This window comes from Conger conger, chromosome 3 (assembly GCF_963514075.1).
Source record: "Conger conger chromosome 3, fConCon1.1, whole genome shotgun sequence".
Lineage (NCBI taxonomy): Eukaryota > Metazoa > Chordata > Actinopteri > Anguilliformes > Congridae > Conger > Conger conger.
In genome coordinates, this window is record NC_083762.1 from 82789163 (window position 1) to 82811043 (window position 21881).

Here is a 21881-nt window from a genome sequence, read left to right on the forward strand (position 1 = left end):
TTTTGCACCAAAGGTTAACTGATGTCCTCAGGTGTGTGTTTCAAAAGCACACTGTGTGAAGAGTTTTGAAAAAGAGGACATGGTATCGAGACAAGTGTGAAAATGATTGTAAAAAAACTGTAATGGGGTAGTTTAATTTAATCATGTAACTAACTGAATAATGTAATTTCATAGTTTTCCACGCTGTTCTATAACTCCGCCTTCCTATGTTATCCCTGATTACTTGCTTAGTTTCAGTGAAGTGTTACTATCACTACGTCTTCACTCTATGCAACTGTCTACTCCCTAATCCGGAGCCGTATGTTTTACATGTGTTATTGTGCATCCAGTCCGAGTTTTCGTCTTCCCTGTTATTGTGTTTAATACCCTATTATGTTTCCCCCCCTGTTGTCTATTTGTTTAGCCCACCTTTCTCCTGAGATTGAAGATTGTCATCTTCAGAACAGAAAGCAAAAGAATGGTTGAGTAAACAAGCAAAAGGCAAAAAAGCTCAAATTCACAGGAAGGAAGAACACATCATGCACATCCGCAAGGTTGTTCAGCGTCTCTTGGAGAACCGCCTATTTGTCAAGCCCGAGAAGTGTGTCTTCCACTGTTCTACCACCTCATTCCTGGGGTACATCATATCAGCAGACAACGTCCGTATGGACCCCAAGAGAGATGTTTCTCACCATCGCTGTGTCTCTGTCAAACATTAAAAATCCATGATAGTCACCCCACCCAGCTTTCACTTTCACAGGTACTTTCACAGGTAGTTCACCTTCACTGTGTTTAATAATCCAAAGTCCAGTATGAAGGTGGGCAATGGCAGGCAGACGCTGCAGAATCACAGTGTTATTTTTTATCTTCATGAACTTCAAATTGGGTAAGAACTCTAACTTGCTTTGGTCGCGAGTTATAATTATGTGTTGTGTGGTTAACAAGTCAGAACCTTTTTTTTAGAGATTACATCTTTAACCAGCTTTTAAATATGCCAGATGAATGTGCAGTTGGCTTTAAACGAGCGCGAGGGCTGTAAACTACCAACCGCACCTACTGAGAGCGGTTGATAAAATCCTGGGTGATTTCTGCCCGAGGATGAGTCTGTGATCACAGATGTTGTGGATTGTGTTTTTACATTGCTGTAGAACATTATATCATTTTCTTAGATGCTATTATGCTCTGGTGTAGGCTACTCAATGAGTGGACATATTTTCGAGACACTTAATATATTTCACCTATCCATGTTAGTGTAATCTAAGATTTTTAGTAGAGAATGGTCTCTGGTAAGAGACTGGTTGTTTGACAACAAACTATCTTTACATCTGGGTAAGATGGAGTCCATTTTATTTGGCATTAAGAAAAGCGATACAATTCAGGTACAGTGTGAAGGAAATATTATTCAATCCAAAACTAGTGTCAAATACCTTGGAGTCTCTCTTGACCAATCTGTCTCTGGGGAGGAAATTGCAATTACAATCCTTTCTAAAACTGCAAAAAAGCTGAAGTTTTTATATTGTTTTAACATTTTTTTTAAATATTAAGGTTAAATAGCATAGTGCCCTGTAGCATAGTGGTTAAGGTACATTACTGGAACCCGCAAGGTCGGTGGTTAGTTTCCTCATTGATCCAGTGCCACTTTGACAATGCCTGGTCTGCTTTTGATCACCTAAATATTGGGTGGTCTGACACAAAAGGTGACATGTTCTAAGTTGTTTAACAAATCTAGATTTGAAATACCAGGAAATAAAAGCTGAAATTGGGATCTGTCATCACATGTACATATTTTGACCTGAAACTAAATTGTCTCCAGTGTATATCAAAAACAAAGAAATTGACATTGCTGTTCCAATACTTTTGGAGGGGACTGTAGCCTATATGCAACCCGTCAACTGTATAAAACTAGAATCAATGTAAAAAGACGCTGAATGTTAACGTCGTTACACAATTCTTGGCTTTAATGCATTTGCGTCGTTGATGTACAGCAAACACATCCATTCTCCCCCAGAACTACATTTCTTTCCGCAACCGAACTGAATAAATATGCCTAAGAATCCGAAGTAGAAGTTATGAATAAGTGATCATGGCCGTTTTTCATTGTTATGAAACAATGCCAGTGTATATACATAACATTATTTTTAATGACTCTAAATGGCAGTACGTTTCTCACCATTCGGGTTTATTTATAAAACGTATGAAAAAATCCACAATAGTCGCCTCCTCTGGTTGCAATCGGATCAGTCGCTGATAACCGAAAAAGGGGATTTACAACCTGCAAACATGCTTTCACTTTCACATTCACCCTCATTTCGTATAAAAGTCCGGCTCGAAGGTAAGCGATGGCAGGCAAACGCTGCAGAATCACGGTGTTATTTGTTATCTTCATGAACTTCGAATTTGGTAAGAAATCTAACTCTCTTCAGTAATCATTAATCCATTGTGTGGTCACAGCTTTTTCGCGGGTTACATGTTTACCCATCTTGATAATATCCTGAATTAATCTACAATAACGTGTCGCCTATTTACTGGTGGTTTACTTTCGCAGGATATTTACATTATCTTTGGAAAGATCCTGATCAGACATTTAAAAATATTCAACAAACTAAATCAAAAAACATATATTGACATTTTACCATCGGTAGACAAAGCTGGAAAAACGGGTTTAACCTATCTACAACAGGCTAACCAAAATAACCACATAGGCTGTTATTTTAAGCAGAGATAGATTTCAGCAACAGGACACTTTCACCTAAAGTGTTACATTTGACAAATGGAGGCAGGAAGTAGCCAACCCAGCCCGTTTTACCTGCCTCAAATACTGTATGTCCTCTGAGAAAGAGCAATGCTCTGGGTGTAACACCTTTCAACTGAATTTGGACAATGCTGAGACTGTTTTGAGTGCTCTGCATTTATCTAATTGTAAAAGCAATGGTTGTTAGCTAATTGCAATTTACTACAAAAAAACCCAAAAGTTTCCTTGAGTAAAATACTTCACCATAAAATGGCGATTGTGATGAATGGGTTTGTAAAAAAGTTGCATGTGCCAGGTGTCCTGGACTTGTGTCAGGCAAGGAACCTAACTGATGAAAATAAGCCACCACGTTTCAGCATCTCATTCCACTTACTGTACCTGTATACCAGCTAACTTCAGATTCATAAACAGATTCTGCACAGAGAAGACATTTTGTTTCTCTTTTGTCATGATTTGCATGGAATATACAGTAGTATTTTCTGGAGCAAAATGGTTACAGACTTTGGTCTGTTATTTTTTAAAATGATTAATTCGTGAAAAAATGAAAGGGTATTAAACAAGTGAAAGTATATCTATTAATAATCCACATCAATGCCTTTCCCTCACTTTTCTGCAGGTGATTTCACAACTGAACTCATTGTCCAGTCTTATGGGAACTTCACTCTGCAGCCAAATGTTCAGGGTCCCATAGAGGACATTTTGTGGAAGTGGAATGGTAATAAGGTGGTTGAATTTAACCGGAAGGGGGTGCGTGAATATGGAAAGTTTCAAGGACGGACAATCCTGGATGTCACAACAGGAGCGCTGACCCTCACACATCTCAGAGAGTCTGACAGTGGGGAGTATGTGGGTGAGCTGCTGGTCAAAGGAGAACTGACACACCATTATCAGAGGGTGACAGTTTTTGGTGAGTTTGCTTCTACAGAAGGACCCAACCCAGTTCATTATGGGCTTTCATCACAGAGATCTTAGTCATACGTTCTGAGAAAATGTGTTTGCTACTGAAATGCATTTTAAGTCGTTTTGGTGGGGCATGTTTTGTCCCCCTTGCAGGTAGAAGCATCGTATGTTTCAAAGTGTTTCATAAGGTGGTCTGTAACCACACAGTTTTGGGTGTAAATATTGATAAGCAATACTACAGGAATACCCCTAGTTTTACAGAGTTCTCATCTGAAGAATTTCAGCAAAAAACAGCTCATCATTGGGGCCATAAAGACAGTGCTCATGAAGCTGAGAGGTAAGAATCTTTTGTGTCCCATGTAGATGCTGTAGATAAACCTACAGTCACCTGCCAGGTGAACAGGACCTCAGTAACCCTGCTGTGCTCTGGGAACAACAGACCTGCCACTCAGTACAGGTGGGAGGGGCCTGCCATAGAGCCCCAGCCAGGGCCCCAGCTGAAGATAGAGGCAGCAGAGACATCTGACTCAGTCTACACCTGTGTGCTCAACAACCCTGTGAGTGAGAGCAGAACAGAGCTTCCTGTAAAGAGCTGCTTCCCTGCACCAGGTAAGGCCACACAGCCATGTAGGGCCTGATCACAGGCCTGCTGTCCTGCTGCAACAGCTAATCCTCACTTCACAGGTTTGGACAGCTGCTCCAGTAATGCAGTTCTGTGGTCCAGGGGTTTAAACCTGAACTCCAGCTGAACACATTGCAGTTGAAACAAAGTTTAAAAGGTGTTCATGTGCTGCAGTTCCCCTGTGGTTACACACCTCTACTGTCCAGTTTTATGACAGTCAAATTATGGGAATCCTGTGAGTTCTGTGAATCCCATGTTTAAATGGATCAAAATGGCTGAGCTTTGTTTCGTATCTTTTTCTAACATGTTTTGTTTTTCTTTTTGTGTTTAGAAAGTTCCTCTGTCAGCATTCCCTTAGTCATTGTCCTCCTCCTCATCATCATCACCATCATTGTGGGATTCATTTTCTATAAGAAGTGCTACAAAAGTAAGTGTCCTTCCAAATAACACATACAATTACATTAAGTGCATTAATGTGCAGATCCCACTGTTTCTGAAGCAGTTACTCAGGACTGGATTCAGTAGGATTGCAGGTTGTCATCATAAAAACTGCACAATCACTCTAATACTGTGGGACTTTCAAAGCACATACATTACTGTAACTTTATCCATGACTAATAATAATATTATTTGCTTACATTGTCGAAGGACAAAGGGAAAAGTATATTGAAGTTCAATCTGAGACTAAGTTGTAAACATTATGGTGATGAATGATTATAGTACTGTGAAACACAAGCAATACATAATATTTCATGTTCTCATATTGTAGAAAAGACAGGACTGAAAGGGGAAGATGTTGAAGCTGGAATGGAAGGTGAGCTGTAGAACAGTGTTACTCACTCTGGCCTTAGAGCTGCAGGTGATGATGTCACTGCTACTGTTACTTTATGACTGGATTTAAAACACAACTGTAACTGGAGGTGCTCCAAAAATAAATATCTTATTGAATACCAGTTTTAGCCTTTACAGGACTCGCATATGTTCATTTTTATAAGCTTGATAAAGAGGCATACTCCTGGTAAAACTATAACTAAATAAAGTGTGTGGAACATTTCTTTTGAAACAGAAAAACTGCTATCACCAACAGACACTGAAGAACATGAGGAAACTACAGGTAAGGAAAATTAATTCTGTGTTGAACACACCTGGTCTCAAAATGAAACAGAAGTACTATGATTCCTCTGTAAAATAGCTCTGACAGATTTGTGGGTTTATGCTGTTTTTGGGGGTATTTATTTTACTTCTAATAATGAAATACATTGATGGATTATACTACACAGTACAGCAACATTTGTGAATCAGTGATACAAAACCATTTGATGCTACTTCAAATAAGCAATGATATCTCAGCAATGACTCAAATATCCAAGACAGAATGTTCTGGAGATGGTGTTGACATTTGGAGAGAAATGCAGACAAGGAAAACAGGTGTTTTTGGGTTAATGGAGAACTCTGATAGGGCCTAGATTGATCTGGCTTTGCTGTTAGAACAAGTGATGAAGAGCAGGAGGAAGAGGAAGGAAAGCAGAATTCATACGTTAAGAATCTCATGGAACATTAGGCATTACATACGTATATACAGTTGCAAGATAAAGTTTTTGAACCCTTTTGAATGATTTCTCAAATGCAATCAATAAATTGAAAAGTACAGCAGTTTGTGTGTTATTTGTTTAGTCAGATTGTGTTTATCTATAATTGTGATTTAGAAAAAGATCCAACAACATTTTATGAGTAATCAAAGCAGAAATCCAGGTAATTCCAAAGGTTTCACAAACTTTCTTACAGTTGTGTACAACAAGTGACTGATTATGTTGACTATCCCCAAACTTTATATAAATTGATGGTAATCCATAGCTTTGACGCAGCATTTAATGAAAATCCTAAACTTTTAGTTTGAATTCATCAAACTGTGATGATTAAGACAAATAAAACACATTACCGTGTGTCAGAAGTAAGGACAAATGGTGATTGATTCAATGTCCTTGATATATATAGCAGGATCAGATACTCACCTGTGAGCCTCCCTGTGTTTGTACAGTGCTCACCACATGCAGATATGTCCTGTGTTTCTCCAGGAGGAGTTGAGGACAGAGTGAAGCCACATGGAGACATGATGAGGCCAGCTCAGGCCCATGATGAGCATCAGAAGGCAGCTCTGGCTGAGCAGCACAGAGGGGCTGATGGGAGAGCTGCACTTTCACAGGAGGAGAGTCAGACTGGTGAGTACAGAGAAGCAGCAGGTAACCTGCCCATCACCTGCTTTACATCATATTTCATATTTTATTTCTCCACAGAATCACTAAATCTGGGGGAATATTCTGCAGAGAGAGGAGTGAAGACTGAGGGAGGGAACTCACCTAAACTCCCCTCCTCTACTGTCCTGTTCAGCACTCCTGTGTCTCCATCTACTGCTCCACCCAAAACAGGAAATGAAGAGGACACCACCCACACCCCATCTGCTGCTCCACCCAAAACAGGACATGAAGAGGACACCACCCCCACCCCATCTGCTGCTCCACACAAAACAGGATATGAAGACGATACCAGAACTCAGCTTAAGGGGAAAAGCAAGAAGAAAGATGAAGAGGAAGAGGAAGAGGAAACAGCTGTAGCCAATCAGACAGCAGGATCCCAGAGGCAGAGAGAGGAGAGGAGGGGACAGGATGGAGGTAAAGATGAGACCCCAACAGCAGATCCAGCCCTGGAGCTCCTCACTCCAGAGGAAGAGGAGGAAGTTCAGAGACAGAGTGGAGAAAGAGGCAGGACCTCACTTCAGGAGAGAGGCAGGACCTCACTTCAGGAGAGAAGCAGAACCTCACGTCAGGAGAGAAGCAGAACCTCACTTCAGGAGAGAAGCAGAACCCAGAGCAGGAAGAGGGAACAGACAGCAGGATCCCAGAGGCAGAGAGAGGAGAGGAGAGGGCAGGATGGAGGTATTGATGAGGGAGGAGCTCAGCCCAGTTGGGCAGGAGGGGGAGGAGATGAGACCCCAACAGCAGATCCAGCCCTGGAGCTCAACAGTGATGGAGCCCACAGAACACCTGATGGGAGTGTTGGGGTTTCACAGGAGAGTCAGACAGGTGAGTACAGAGACACAGCAGGTAACATTCTCAATGAGACACGCCAACAGGTAACATTCTCAATGAGAGACACGCCCACAGGTAACATTCTCAATGAGACACGCCCACAGGTACCATTCTCAATGAGACATGCCCACAGGTACCATTCTCAATGAGAGACATGCCCACAGGTAACATTCTCAATGAGAGACGCCCACAGGTAACATTCTCAATGAGACACGCCCACAGGTAACATGCTCAATTAGAGACACGCCCACAGGTATCATTCTCAATGAGAGACACCCACAGGTAACATTCTCAATGAGAGACACGCCCACAGGTAACATTCTCAATGAGACATGCCCACAGGTAACATTCTCAATGAGACATGCCCACAGGTAACATTCTCAATGAGACATACCTTTACATTACATTATTATGATTACATTACATGGCATTTAGCAGACGCTCTTATCCAGAGCAACGTACAATGAAGTGCAAATCAAACACAAGTACAAGTGCGAAGAGGACCTGAGAGGACAGTACAGTTCCGAGTCCTAGTGTAAACATACAGATAATCAGAACCCTTGAAGAATACATCAACTTCCAAACTAGCATACCACAGTTGGCAGCTAGAATACCCAGAGTACAACAATACAATAACTAATACAAAAAACAACAATATCTATACAACTGTATAAGTGCCATTCCAGTCTATGGCATATATAAGGCTAATCATGGTGGTGAGTTAGGGAGGGAAAGGTGTAGCCTGAAGAGATGAGTCTTTAGTCTGCGCTTGAAAGAGGTCAGAGACTCTGCCGTTCTGACATCCACCGGGACGTCATTCCACCACCGTGGGACCAGGACAGACAGCAGTCGTGAGCGTGAAGTGCAGGTGTGGCGAGGGGGAGGCGCCAGATGGCACAAAGTGGCAGAACAGAGGGGTCTTGCTGGTGTATTGATCTTGATGAGTGATTGAATATATACAGGGGCTGATCCCTTAACTGCCTGGTACGCGAGCACCAAAGTTTTAAATTTGATGCGAGTCATAACAGGCAGCCAGTGGAGGTTGCTGAGCAGGGGGGTGATGTGAATGTCTGGGAACTTTGAATACCAGACGGGCTGCAGCCTTCTGGATCAGTTGTAGGGGTCTGATGATAGATGCTGGAAGGCCAGCCAGCAGAGAATTGCAATAGTCCAGGCGGGACAGGACCATTGTTTGGACAAGGAGCTGAGTGGAGTAGGTGGTGAGAAAGGGTCGGATTCTCCGGATGTTGTACAGGAAGAACCCGCACGCCCAGGTCACCGTTGCGATGTTCTTGGAGAAGGATAGCCTGTTGTCCATCACCACTCCAAGGTTTCTTGCATTAGGGGATGAGGTCACTGTGGTATCCCCTAGTGAGATGGGAACATCGGAGAAGGGAGAGGTTAAAGCAGGGATGAAGATTACTTCCGTCTTACCTGGGTTGAGCTTTAGATGGTGGTTGCCCATCCAGCTCTGGATGTCTCTCAGGCAGGCAGAGATACGGGTAGAGACCTGTGTGTCTGATGGGGGAAAGGAGAGAAAGAGTTGGGTGTCATCGGCATAACAATGATATGAGATGCCATGAGCAGAGATAACAGGGCCGAGGGATCGTGTGTAAATGGAGAAGAGGAGGGGTCCGAGGACTGAGCCCTGGGGGACTCCTGTAACAAGGGGGCGAGGGGTTGACACTCTTCCAGCCCAGGACACCTGGGAGGACCGGCCAGAGAGATAAGATTTTATCCAGTCTAAGGCTGTGTCACAGATTCCTGTAGATGCCAGGGAGGCTAAGAGGATGGAGTGGTTGACTGTGTTGAACACCGCAGAGAGGTCAAGAAGGATCAGGACAGAGGAGAGGGAGGTTGCTCGTGCAGCCTGAAGGGACACATTGACGGAGAGGAGTGCGGTCTCTGTCGAGTGGCTAGGTCTGAAGCCGGACTGGTGGGGGTCCAGCAGATTATTCTGTGAGAGGAAGGAAGAGAGTTGGTTGGAGGCGGCTTGTTCAATGGATTTGGATAGAAAAGGAAGGAGAGATACCGGACGGTAGTTTTGAATGCAGGAGGGGTCTGCATTTCTTTAGGAGTGGGGTGATGTAGGCCCTCTTGAATGATGAGGGAAAGCAGCCAGAGGACAGAGAGGAGTTAACAAGGGAGGTGACAAACGGGAGGATGTCAGGCGTGATTGCCTGAAGGAGGTTTGAGGGGATGGGGTCCAGGGCACAAGTAGTAGGGTGGGGGGAGAGCAGGAGGTGAGACAGATCAGCATCTGTAAGGGGACAGAAAGAGGAGAAACAGGGGGCAGGCACAGAAAGGGAGGCAGGCACAGAGGTGGTGATGGTCGTGAAGGTGCTGCAGATATCTGAAACCTTCTCGTCAAAGAATACTGCAAAGTCATCAGCAATGAGGGAGGACTGAGATGGTGGGGGAGGTATGCTGAGGAGAGAGGAGAAAATGGAGAACAGTTGACGAGGGTTAGAAGTGGAATTCTGGATTTTTGTTTGGTAGTAGTTTATTTTGGCAGTGGTGATAGCGGAGGAGAATGCCGCCAGGAGAGACTGGTAGGAAGACAGGTCCGATGGGTCTTTTGATTTCCTCCACTTCCTCTCAGCTGCACATAGGCTGGGCCTGGAGGAACGTAGAATGTCGGTAACCCATCAGTGGGTAGTTTGGAGAAGGATTCAAGAGGAGGGAGAGAAGAGGTGACTCTGGGGGCAAGGGAGGAGGGTTACATCGGACATTGACAGTGGGGGTGAGAGGAGGGGATGGAGGCAGAGGAGCTAGGGTGATGGAGAAGGAAATGAAGTGGCGATCGGACATGTGTAAAGGGCTAACAGTGGGGTTAGAAGAGGAGCAGTTCCTCAGAAAGATCAGGTCGAGAAGGTTTCCAGCCTTGTGAGTTGGGGGAGAGTGCTGCAGAGAGAGGTCAAAGGAGTGAAGTTGTGGTAAGAAGGCAGCAGACTGGGAGGCTTCTAGGTGGGTGTTGAAATCTCCCAGGAGGATCAGTGGGGTTCCATCCTCAGGGAACGAGCTGAGTAGAGTGTCAAGCTCATCAAGGAAACTTCCTAGGGGACCTGGAGGACGATAAACAACGACAATATAAAGTTTAACAGGGTGAGTAATTGAGACAGCGTGGCATTCAAAGGTGGATAGGGATAGGTCAGTGAGGGAAAATGCAGAGAATTACCAGGAGGGGGAGATCAGCAAGCCAGTGCCACCTCCATGGCCAGAGGGCCGGGGGGTGTGTGAGAAGGAGAAGGAGGATGAGAGGGCAATGGGGGTGGCGGTGTTCTCTGGTGTGATCCAGGTCTCAGTGAGGGCGAGGAACTGTAGGTGTGATCCAGGTCTCGGTGAGGGCAAGGAACTGTAGGGACAGGAGGGAGGCATAACCAGTAATTAAGTCAGCCTTCCGTGTGGCAGATTGGCAGTTCCATAGCCCCCCTGCAACTGTGGAGTTCTCACAGGGGGTCAGTGAGGGGTAGCAGAGGTTGGTGCGGTTCCGTCACCGTGGAGGGCCACGTCGCTGGAAGCGCGTTCTGAAGAGGAGACAGCAGACTGTAATGGGGAGAGAGCAGACTGTAATGGGGAGAGAGCAGACTGTAATGGGGAGAGGGCAGACTGTAAAGGGGAGAGAGCAGACTGTAATGGGGTGCTGACACACCATACCATTCCAAATAAGCACGCCTATATAAACTGCTAATTACCAATGCAAACTAGCAATCTAATAATTATCCTAACAATTGCAGCGTCCAAAGTACCTAACTGATTCTGATCACCTAATCAGAATAACAGAAACGAGCGAAACTGCCGGTGGCTGGTGGAAAACCCATTAGATTCGCTCACTAATACCCAGCTGCTCCTGGTGATCCTCTTGTGTGCAGGTGCACTTTAGCAGATTTGATTTATTTCTCAATAGAATCATGAGATCAGGGTGAATATTCTTAATTTTGTGAGCTTATAATTGGACGGTGGTATCTGTGTTAGGAGGTACTCACCACAAGCAGACATTTCCCTTGCTTCTACAGGAGGAGTTGAGGACAGAGTGAAGCCACATGGAGACATGATGAGGCCAGCTCAGGCCCATGATGAGCATCAGAAGGCAGCTCTGGCTGAGCAGCACAGAGGGGCTGATGGGAGAGCTGCACTTTCACAGGAGGAGAGTCAGACTGGTGAGTACAGAGAAGCAGCAGGTAACCTGCCCATCACCTGCTTTACATCATATTTCCTATTTTGTTTCTCCACAGAATCACTAAATCTGGGGGAATATTCTGCAGAGAGAGGAGTGAAGACTGAAGGAGGGAACTCACCTAAACTCCCCTCCTCTGGTACTGTCCCGTTCAGCACTCCTGTGTCTCCATCTGCTGCTCCACCCAAAACAGGAAATGAAGAGGACACCACCCACACCCCATCTGCTGCTCCACTCAAAACAGGATTTGAAGAGGACACCACCCACACCCCATCTGCTGCTCCACCTGAGGAAGAGGACGCAGGGTCTTCTGATGAGGCTGGAGATCATAAGGAGAACCCCTCTGATGCTGAGGACGATCAGCTCACCCCCAGAACTCCTGCTCCCACAGGTCCTCCCTGCACCACTCCATCTCCTCTCAGCCCAACAGCACATCCAGCCCAGGAGCCTCTCTCCCCTGAGGAAGAGGAGGAGAAGGAAGGCCCCACTGGGCAGTCAGTCACAATGCAGGGGGACATTCTAATGGACTCACCAAGAAAGCAATCAGTGTCATCAGATAAAGATGCAGATTCTACCTCTGACAATGAAGAATTTCATGATGCTTCTGAAGATCTTCCTGGCACAGATCATACAAACACCCCTCTATCTTCTCTCCATCGGAATGAGACTTTAGGACAGAGTCAGGACCAGGAAGAGGAAACACGAGCAGAATCTACTGGTGAGGCTGGAGCCAATCAGACAGCAGGATCCCAGAGGCAGAGAGAGGAGAGGAGGGAGCAGGATAGAGGTAAAGATGAGGGAGGAGCTCAGCCCAGTGGGGCAGGAGGGGGAGGAGATGAAAACCCAACATCAGTTCCAAATCTGGAGCTCACCAAGACCTCTGAGGCAGAGGAAGAGGAAGCAGGAAGAGAGGAGGAGACAGAGTCTCAGGACAGAGGGGTGAAGTCTCCCCCAAAAACACCCCCTACATCTGCTTTACCCCCTAAACCTCCCAGATCCTTTACATTACAGGAAGGAGATAAAAGGACTGCAGGAGCAGCTCCATAGACTGAGAACATGAGAGCATTTAAAGCTAAACTGAACTCTGAACAAAACATAAAACTGTAAGTGTTTAAGCCATATCACTATCTCCCTCAGGGTTCTGTTTTGTTACGGCCGGAAGCGCGTCACGCCAACGATGCGTCTCCGTTCTCTGGGCGGGAGTGGAGGCCCGGCACAGACTTCATATGTTATCATGTAGGAAAGACAATAAAGAATGCAAAAGATCTCAATGGTCATTGCTAGTCGGAATATGTCCCTAATATTATATTTGTTCTGATGAAAAATTGCCACTTTTACTGTTCACTGAACTAGGTAGGGTGATGAACAGATGGAAGATGGACTCGTGGAATATTTTTCAAGTGTTCTGTGGATTGAGGGAGTATATTGAGCGTCAAGCGTCAATTGGAATTTAGGAAACTACATTTTTAGTCAAAAAACTAGCTCTTCACAGGTTATTGGATTCCGAATTGGACTGGCTGGATAAAGAGACTGAAAATAGGATACAATTTCATGGACTTTCTTGGATTGTTGTTCGAGAAAGAAAAACAACGAATGTAAGTTGTTATTGTTACGGATTGTGCTACTGATAGCTAGCTAGGTTAAGCTGTAAAAGGACATCTTTCTGTGGAAGGACGAAGTGGGACGAAGTTGAAAGCTAAGTGCTAACAGTTCAGCTAATTAACGTGTCCTTGAAAGACTTTATTTTACACAAAGTGTAAATCAATCACAAGAACAAGTGCAAAAGTAGACCTGAGAGGACAGTACAGTTCCGAGTCCTAGTGTAAACATACAGAAATTCAGAACCCTTGAAGAATACAACCAACTTTCAAACTAGCATACCACTGTTGGCAGCTAGAATACAACAGCAAAACAACAATACCTATACAAGTAACGATATCTATACATAAGTGCCATTACGGTCTAAGGCTAATCACAGTGATTGTGAGTTGGGGGGGGGAAAGGTGTAGCCTGAAGAGATGAGTCTTCAGTCTGCGCTTGAAGGAGGTCAGAGACTGCCGTTCTGACATCCACCGGGAGGTCATTCCACCACCGTGGGACCAGGACAGACAACAGTCGTGAGCGTGAAGTGCAGGTGTGGCGAGGGGGAGGCGCCAGACGGCACAAAGTGGCAGAACGGAGGGGTCTTGTTGGTGTATAGGTCTTCATAAGGGATTGAATATACACAGGGGCTGATCCTTTAACTGCCTGGTATGTGAGCACCAAAGTTTTAAATTTGATGCGAGCCATAACAGGCAGCCAGTGGAGGTTGCTGAGCAGGGGGGTGACATGTGAATGTCTGGGAACATTGAATATCAGACGGGCTGCAGCATTCTGGATGAGTTGTAGGGGTCTGAAGATTGATAGAAAGATAGATAGCCCACACACCAGGAGAGGCCTGCTTTCCTTTGTCAGTTCCATCTTTGACCCTCTGGGGTTTATAGCTCCAGTGGTCCTACTCGCCAAAAGAATTCTGCAAGATTTATGCCGGCAGAAATACAGATGGGATGAAAGCCTTCCAGAAAATGTCATTAAAAATTGGACAAAGTGGACTTCAGACTTGCAACAGTTAAATGAGTTTGGCGTTGACAGATGTATCAAGACAGAGGAGTTTGGTGCACCAGTCTTCACTCAGCTACACCATTTCGCTGATGCGAGTGAAGTCGCCTATGGAACGACAAGCTACCTTGTGCTACGCTCTTCTGCAGGTGAAACTCAATCTACTCTCATGATAGCAAAGGCACGGGTAGCGCCCTTGAAATCTCCAACCATACCTAGAATGGAATTAACTGCAGCCTGAGTGCTGAAATACTTGAATAGTGAAAGTACCAGATTCAAGACTTTTGTTGCTAATAGAGTGTTAGCCATTCTGGAGCACTCTGTCCATACTAGCCTGAATCCAGCGGATCACGTCTCCCGAGGTCAGTCTGTAGAAGCGTTCTTGAAATGTGAAAGCTGGCTTTCAGGACCGAGTTTCCTGCTCTGCGGTGAAGACCAGTGGCCAAAGAATCCAGATCCTGGAATGAGAAATGTGGATGACCCAGAGGTCAAAAGAGTTCAATCACAGGTCGTTCAGATGCGAGAGCGCAAGGATCCGTTGGGCCAGCTGATGATGTATTACTCATCCTGGACAAAGCTAAAGCGTGCAGTAGCCTGGTTTGTGAAATTGAAAGATCTTCTGAAAGAATTGAAAGCAAAGAAAAAGACAAGTTCATCAAGTAGTGAAAAAATGAATCAGTTCAAGAAAGATTTTAAAGAACACGACTTACCTGTGAGGATTTGACCATAGCAGAGACAGAAATTGTGAAATACGCCCAAAAGCAAGGATTCAAAGAAGATCTGGAAATGCTAAAAGAACAACAAAGGGTAAAGAGAAGTAGTTCGCTTCATAAGCTGAATCCAGTACTACAAGACGGGCTTATGAGAGTGGGCGGCAGATTGAGCCGTGCGGCAATGCCAGATGACTCAAAGCAGCAAGCCATCTTGCCAAAGGACTCGCACATTACAAGGCTTGTTCTTAGATACATTCATGATGTTACAGCACATGCAGGAAGGAATCACATGCTGGCTCAATTGCGGCAGAGATTCTGGATCCCTGGAGCAAATGGAGCCATTAGGAGAATCTTGTCTAAGTGCATCGCCTGTAAGAAGCTACACGGCACAGCTGGCAAGCAACTCATGGCAGATCTACCAAAATGCCGGGTCCTGCCTGACGATCCTCCCTTTACGAGAGTTGGTATTGACTACTTCGGCCCATTCCTGGTAAAAAAGGGAAGGGGACATGTAAAAAGGTACGGTGTCATCTTTACTTGTCTTGCCATTCGAGCAGTGCATTTGGAAGTTGCGTCCTCTCTTGACACTGATGCATGCCTGAATGCAATTAGAAGATTCCTAGCCAGAAGAGGACAGGTCAGAGAGATGTATTCAGATAATGGGACAAACTTCAGAGCAGCTGACAATGAGATGAAGAAAATGATAAGTGAGTGGAACACCAGTATGATTGAAAAGCACTTGCAACAAAGGGGTGTACAGTGGCACTTCAATCCTCCAACAGGTTCTCACCATGGAGGAACCTGGGAGCGGCTTATCCGCTCCGTAAGAAAAACTCTGAATGTCACAGTAAAGGAACAGCTGATGGATGAAGAGAGTCTTCACACCCTTTTATGTGAAGCTGAGGCCATCATAAACAGTAGGCCCATAACAAAGGCATCTTATGACATGAATGACTTAGAGGCCTTAACCACTAATCACCTTTTGGTACTGAAAGTCAAACCTGAGTTGCCCCCAGGAGTGTTTAACAAAGATGATCAGTATGCAAACCGAAGATGGAAGCAAGTCCAGTATCTCACGGACATATTCTGGAAGCGCTGGTGCAGAGAGTACCTCACACAGCTCCAAGAGCGGCAACGATGGTCAACTCCTCAAAGGAACTTCTGTGTCGGTGATGTGGTGCTGATCGTGGACGACACGTCGCCCAGAAACTCCTGGCCGCTTGGAAAGATCGTAGAGACTTTTCCTGACAGGAGAGGATTCCTTCGGCAGGCGAAGGTCAAGACTTTTACTTTTATGCCCAATAACAAAGCTGTGCCTACTGCAAGAGTCAGAAGAGGATTAATTGACTGATCAGTGAATATAGTTATGGACTGAAAGTGTTGTGCAGTTTTGAGTTAGCTTAACTAAAATAGGTAAAAAAGAACAGATGGAAGATTGGGGCGAAATAATTTTTTGACCTCGCTCTCTCGTTCTCTCGCTCTCTTTATAACCTTGAATTCTATGTATTTTGTGGATAACCTTTTTTATTTTTGTAATGATTGCTTCAAGAATTTCAAGTAAAATAACAGTTAAATGCAAGAAGTGGACTCGTGGAATATTTTTGAAGTGTTCTGTGGATTGAGGGAGTATATTGAGCGTCAAGCTAAAGCGTCAATTGGGATTTAGGAAACTACAATGATGTTGCAAGCTAAGCAATGAATGAAGCAAGATTGGATGATAGCTAGCCTATGGTGACTGTGCCAAGTCTCACCGACTGATGCCAAACTTGGCATTTGCTTCCAAATACTGTAAATGTAATGATGCTCATTACAACCCGTCCAACCATGTATTCTGCCATGAAGATAGCCTACTGATGCTGCAGTGCATTTAGGTTCTTCATAGCATCTCTAGCTACAGTCTTGATAGAATAACAAAACTTTTAGCGGTTGTATTGTTCCCACCCCACAGTCTGTTCTGCCTTTTGGCCCCATAAAGACCACAAACCTCATCACTGCCTCTTCATCTTTGTACATCCAGCAGCAGAACACAACACTATATAACATCAATACAGCACACTGACTAGATTAGTGCTGAGACTGCCATCTTACAGCATCAATGCCATCGATAGGTCTTGGGTGTTGGATTTCCAGCAGATTAACATCTACTCCAAGTTGGCCAAGGCCGTGTGCTACATGTGTATATTGTGTGTTGGAACATCCTGGGGAACCCAAGGCTGTGTGCTACATGTGTATATTGTGTGTTTGAACATCCTGGGGAACCCAAGGCTGTGTGCTACATGTACAGATTGTGTGTTTGAACATCCTGGGGAAGCCAAGCCTGTCCCAGGACCGGAGGCGGATGTAATCCCTCCAGCCTGTCCTGGCTCTGCCCCTGGGTCTCCTCCCAGGAGGACGTGCCTAACACTCCCCCAAAGAGAGGCACCCGGGGGGGGCATGCTCATCAGGAGCCTGAACCCCCTCACCTGACTCCTCTCAATGTGGAGGAGCACCTCCTCACCTGACTGCTCTCAATGTGGAGGAGCACCTCCTCACCTGACTCCTCTCAATGTGGAGGAGCACCCCCTCACCTGACTCCTCTCAATGTGGAGGAGCACCCCCTCACCTGACTGCTCTCAATGTGTTTTGTAATGATTGCTTCAAGAATTTCAAGTAAAATAACAGTTAAATGCAAGAAGTGGACTCGTGGAATATTTTTGAAGTGTTCTGTGGATTGAGGGAGTATATTGAGCGTCAAGCTAAAGCGTCAATTGGGATTTAGGAAACTACAATGATGTTGCAAGCTAAGCAATGAATGAAGCAAGCTTGGATGATAGCTAGCCTATGGTGACTGTGCCAAGTCTCACCGACTGATGCCAAACTTGGCATTTGCTTCCAAATACTGTAAATGTAATGATGCTCATTACAACCCGTCCAACCATGTATTCTGCCATGAAGATAGCCTACTGATGCTGCAGTGCATTTAGGTTCTTCATAGCATCTCTAGCTACAGTCTTGATAGAATAACAAAACTTTTAGCGGTTGTATTGTTCCCACCCCACAGTCTGTTCTGCCTTTTGGCCCCATAAAGACCACAAACCTCATCACTGCCTCTTCATCTTTGTACATCCAGCAGCAGAACACAACACTATATAACATCAATACAGCACACTGACTAGATTAGTGCTGAGACTGCCATCTTACAGCATCAATGCCATCGATAGGTCTTGGGTGTTGGATTTCCAGCAGATTAACATCTACTCCAAGTTGGCCAAGGCCGTGTGCTACATGTGTATATTGTGTGTTGGAACATCCTGGGGAACCCAAGGCTGTGTGCTACATGTGTATATTGTGTGTTTGAACATCCTGGGGAACCCAAGGCTGTGTGCTACATGTACAGATTGTGTGTTTGAACATCCTGGGGAAGCCAAGCCTGTCCCAGGACCGGAGGCGGATGTAATCCCTCCAGCCTGTCCTGGCTCTGCCCCTGGGTCTCCTCCCAGGAGGACGTGCCTAACACTCCCCCAAAGAGAGGCACCCGGGGGGGGCATGCTCATCAGGAGCCTGAACCCCCTCACCTGACTCCTCTCAATGTGGAGGAGCACCTCCTCACCTGACTGCTCTCAATGTGGAGGAGCACCTCCTCACCTGACTCCTCTCAATGTGGAGGAGCACCCCCTCACCTGACTCCTCTCAATGTGGAGGAGCACCCCCTCACCTGACTGCTCTCAATGTGGAGGAGCACCTCCTCACCTGACTCCTCTCAATGTGGAGGAGCACCTCCTCACCTGACTCCTCTCAATGTGGAGGAGCACCCCCTCACCTGACTCCTCTCAATGTGGAGGAGCACCTCCTCACCTGACTCCTCTCACTGTGGAGGAGCACCTCCTCACCTGACTCCTCTCAATGTGGAGGAGCACCTCCTCACCTGACTCCTCTCAATGTGGAGGAGCACCTCCTCACCTGACTCCTCTCAATGTGGAGGAGCACCTCCATCTCATTTGCATAAAGTAGTCTCTACCCAATCAGGTGCCTGCAGTCTTACGTGTAATATTGACACATGACAGCTGGCTTTCTGAGCCGGTAAAGTAAACGGATATTTGTTGTTGTTGCCAACAATTTTTTCACTCAATATCAAGATTACATCTGGTTGATGGAGAGGTACCTCCAAAAGTTACACAGACATCACTATAGGGGCAGGGCCAGAGTGAACTACAGAATACTTCATAGGGCTGCTGAACACATAGTCAAAAAAAATGTGATGAGCAGAATTACCCTTTAAGTGCCACTGCTTTTACAACACTCCCATCTGGTGGTGATATCCTGTAATTGCAACCAAAAATCAGCACTGAGGTCAGACCAGTACTGTTCTGAAGTATGTGTGTGTGTGTGTGTGTGTGTGTTTTGGGGGGAGGGGAGGGGGAGCTAGAAGCACCTCCTTTTAAGACATTCTCCCACAAAATGGAAAATAATTAAATAAAATCACAATGAAAAGAAGGGCAAAAGGAGAAACGAGGGAAGAGATGACAAACAGGAGGAAAGGAAACGAGTGTGTGGGAGAGATAGATAAATTAAAGGAAGAGTGTGGAAGGCTAGACGGGTAAAGAACCCTCCGGCAATCCAGCGACACAACCAATCACTACAATATACTCTATTCTATACTCTATACTATACTATGGGCAACTCTACCATACTATACTATACAACAGTTACTCGATACCATGCTCTACACTATACTATAGGCTACTCTATACCATACTCTACACTATACTATAGGTTACTCAATACCATACTCTATATTATACGACACTATACACAACTCTATACCATACTCTACTATAGGCACACACACACACACACACACACACACACGCACGCACGCTCCCTTCCCCCCTCTTACTCTCTTCAGTTGAATTGCTTTATGATTCATTATAAATTGAATGATTAACCAGCTCACATCCTCATGACCATCCATGGCCTCTTGTAACTGCTCCATCCTGTTCATGCCCTGAACACCAAGCAGGCCTGTCTCAGACTCTTTTAGCCCCTGAACACCATGCAGGCCTGTCTCAGACTCTTTTAGCCCCTGAACACCAAGCAGGCCTGTCCCAGACTCTTTTAGCCCCTGAACACCAAGCAGGCCTGTCTCAGACTCTTTTAGCCCCTGAACACCATGCAGGCCTGTCTCAGACTCTTTTAGGCCCTGAACACCAAGCAGGCCTGTCCCAGACTCTTTTAGCCCCTGAACACCAAGCAGGCCTGTCTCAGACTCTTTTAGCCCCTGAACACCAAGCAGGCCTGTCTCAGACTCTTTTAGCCCCTGAACACCATGCAGGCCTGTCTCGGACTCTTTTAGCCCCTGAACACCATGCATGCCTGTCTCAGACTCTTTTAGCCCCTGAACACCATGCAGGCCTGTCTCAGACTCTTTTAGCCCCTGAACACCATGCAGGCCTGTCTCAGACTCTTTTACATTACATTACAATACATTATTGGCATTTGGCAGACGCTCTTGTAAGCCAGTCATAAGTAACATTTGGTCTCATGCGCTGGTCAGCTTGCTGACTTCCCTCTCCTGGAGCATACATTGTTAGCCCCCACCGTTGGCACACATGCCTGTGGGGGAGAGCTAGAGAAGGATTCTTAGAGGCGCCTTCTTGGGCCCTGGAGGCCCCCCTTTTCTCACATTCCTACAGGATTTGAGTACAGGAGTACTGGATATGGTATAAAGATGTTTCATGATAATCCCAGGTCAGAATATAGTGATGTTTGGTGTTATTCTGATTGGTTCAGTGCGACTGGTGTAATGGTCTAGTTTTTGTAACAGTCTACCTTTGATATCACAACCATTCAGGAAAACTGGGCAAAAGCTGTCTCTGGAGAAGCCATGTGTTTTAGCCCCCTGCCGGGTGGGCCTGGCTGTAAATTATAGATGGGTGACTCAATTTTAGGGTCAAGGCCTGGATTTTGGAGATAAGGAGAAGAAACCAAACAGTCTGGGATGTCTCCTTTCCTTTCATTCACCCAAATCAGGTTTATCCAAAAGGTATATTACCATGAGAGGCACAAAGACATATTTACAGCATAATGCAGTTATCATGAAAACTCCCAACTACAGCATTCATAGATATGATGGGGTGGCCTGTAGCATAGTGGTTAAGGTCAGGAAGGGCTGCCATGTGTGAGGGGCCTGAGAGCTGGGGTTTCAATGTTGTTTAGACTACCTGTTGGGGAGTTAAGATGTATGAGTGGTCCAAGGCCAGTTGGGTCATGGGAAAAGAATCCTCCCGAACATTGGTGACCTCCCTGTGACCCCATACCTGGTCACTTCCAAGGGGGAAGACTCCGGACAATGCCACAGTGCCCTCATTTGGGCACTGCTGTCATTACACCGGTGACTGCTCTCTTAGATTAAATATTCAGAACTGCTATTAAGATAGTAAATAGACCCGGTAACACCTTGAAAACATTGCCCATGTGATCCTTGTATTATTGCATTAAGTCTTATGTAATGGTAACAGGAATTGCATGTAAAATGGATAATCAGGAGGGAAGTTTCATGATAACTGCAACATAATAAAACATAAGGGTAATCTGTTTGGTATGGATGTGATCTGATAAAATCAAGGAATCGGATGAGATACATTTCATACCAAATGGAATTTAATAAACTATAGTTTCAGTATCCCAAGGGAAAACCTACACGTCCTCTCCTGGTAATCATCTCATTTTCCCTACTCAACAACCCCCAACGGTGGGGGTCTAAATTCCAGATTTGACCACCCCTCCAGGTTGATTTATGGCACTGCCGCCTGGTTCCAAACGTATGATTTGGCATAAAAGCAAGGGAGACAGACCAATCTGGGAAGATCGTATTCGACTTCCCACACAACATGTCTTGTGTATGTATGTATGTATGTATGTAAGTATCAGGAAGATCGTATTCGACTTTCCATACGGCATATTCTATACTCTGTGTTTGTGTGTAGTCCAAGCAGGCTAGGTATGACTATTTACTCTATTTCTATTCTTAATTTGTGTATTTTATACTTGATTGTGATATTCTAAAGCTAATAAC

The 21881-nt window shown here is 45.3% G+C and overlaps 2 protein-coding genes across 2 annotated transcripts in view; both read left to right on the plus strand.

Annotated features, from left to right (window-relative positions):
* LOC133124540 (cell surface glycoprotein 1-like) overlaps positions 1–12856 on the plus strand; it is a 75052-nt gene extending 62196 nt beyond the window's left edge. Inside the window, exon 3 of the transcript XR_009708325.1 lies at positions 12781–12856. The gene's annotated coding sequence lies outside the window, so the exon portion shown is untranslated. The remainder of the gene's footprint in view (positions 1–12780) is intronic.
* The window catches only part of LOC133123698 (uncharacterized), a 67622-nt gene continuing 49696 nt past the window's right edge, over positions 3956–21881 (plus strand). The window contains exons 1-5 of the mRNA XM_061234176.1: positions 3956–3968; positions 4585–4680; positions 6329–7333; positions 11356–11499; positions 11761–11907. Of these exons, the coding sequence (XP_061090160.1) occupies positions 3956–3968; positions 4585–4680; positions 6329–7333; positions 11356–11499; positions 11761–11907 (1405 nt within the window). The remainder of the gene's footprint in view (positions 3969–4584; positions 4681–6328; positions 7334–11355; positions 11500–11760; positions 11908–21881) is intronic.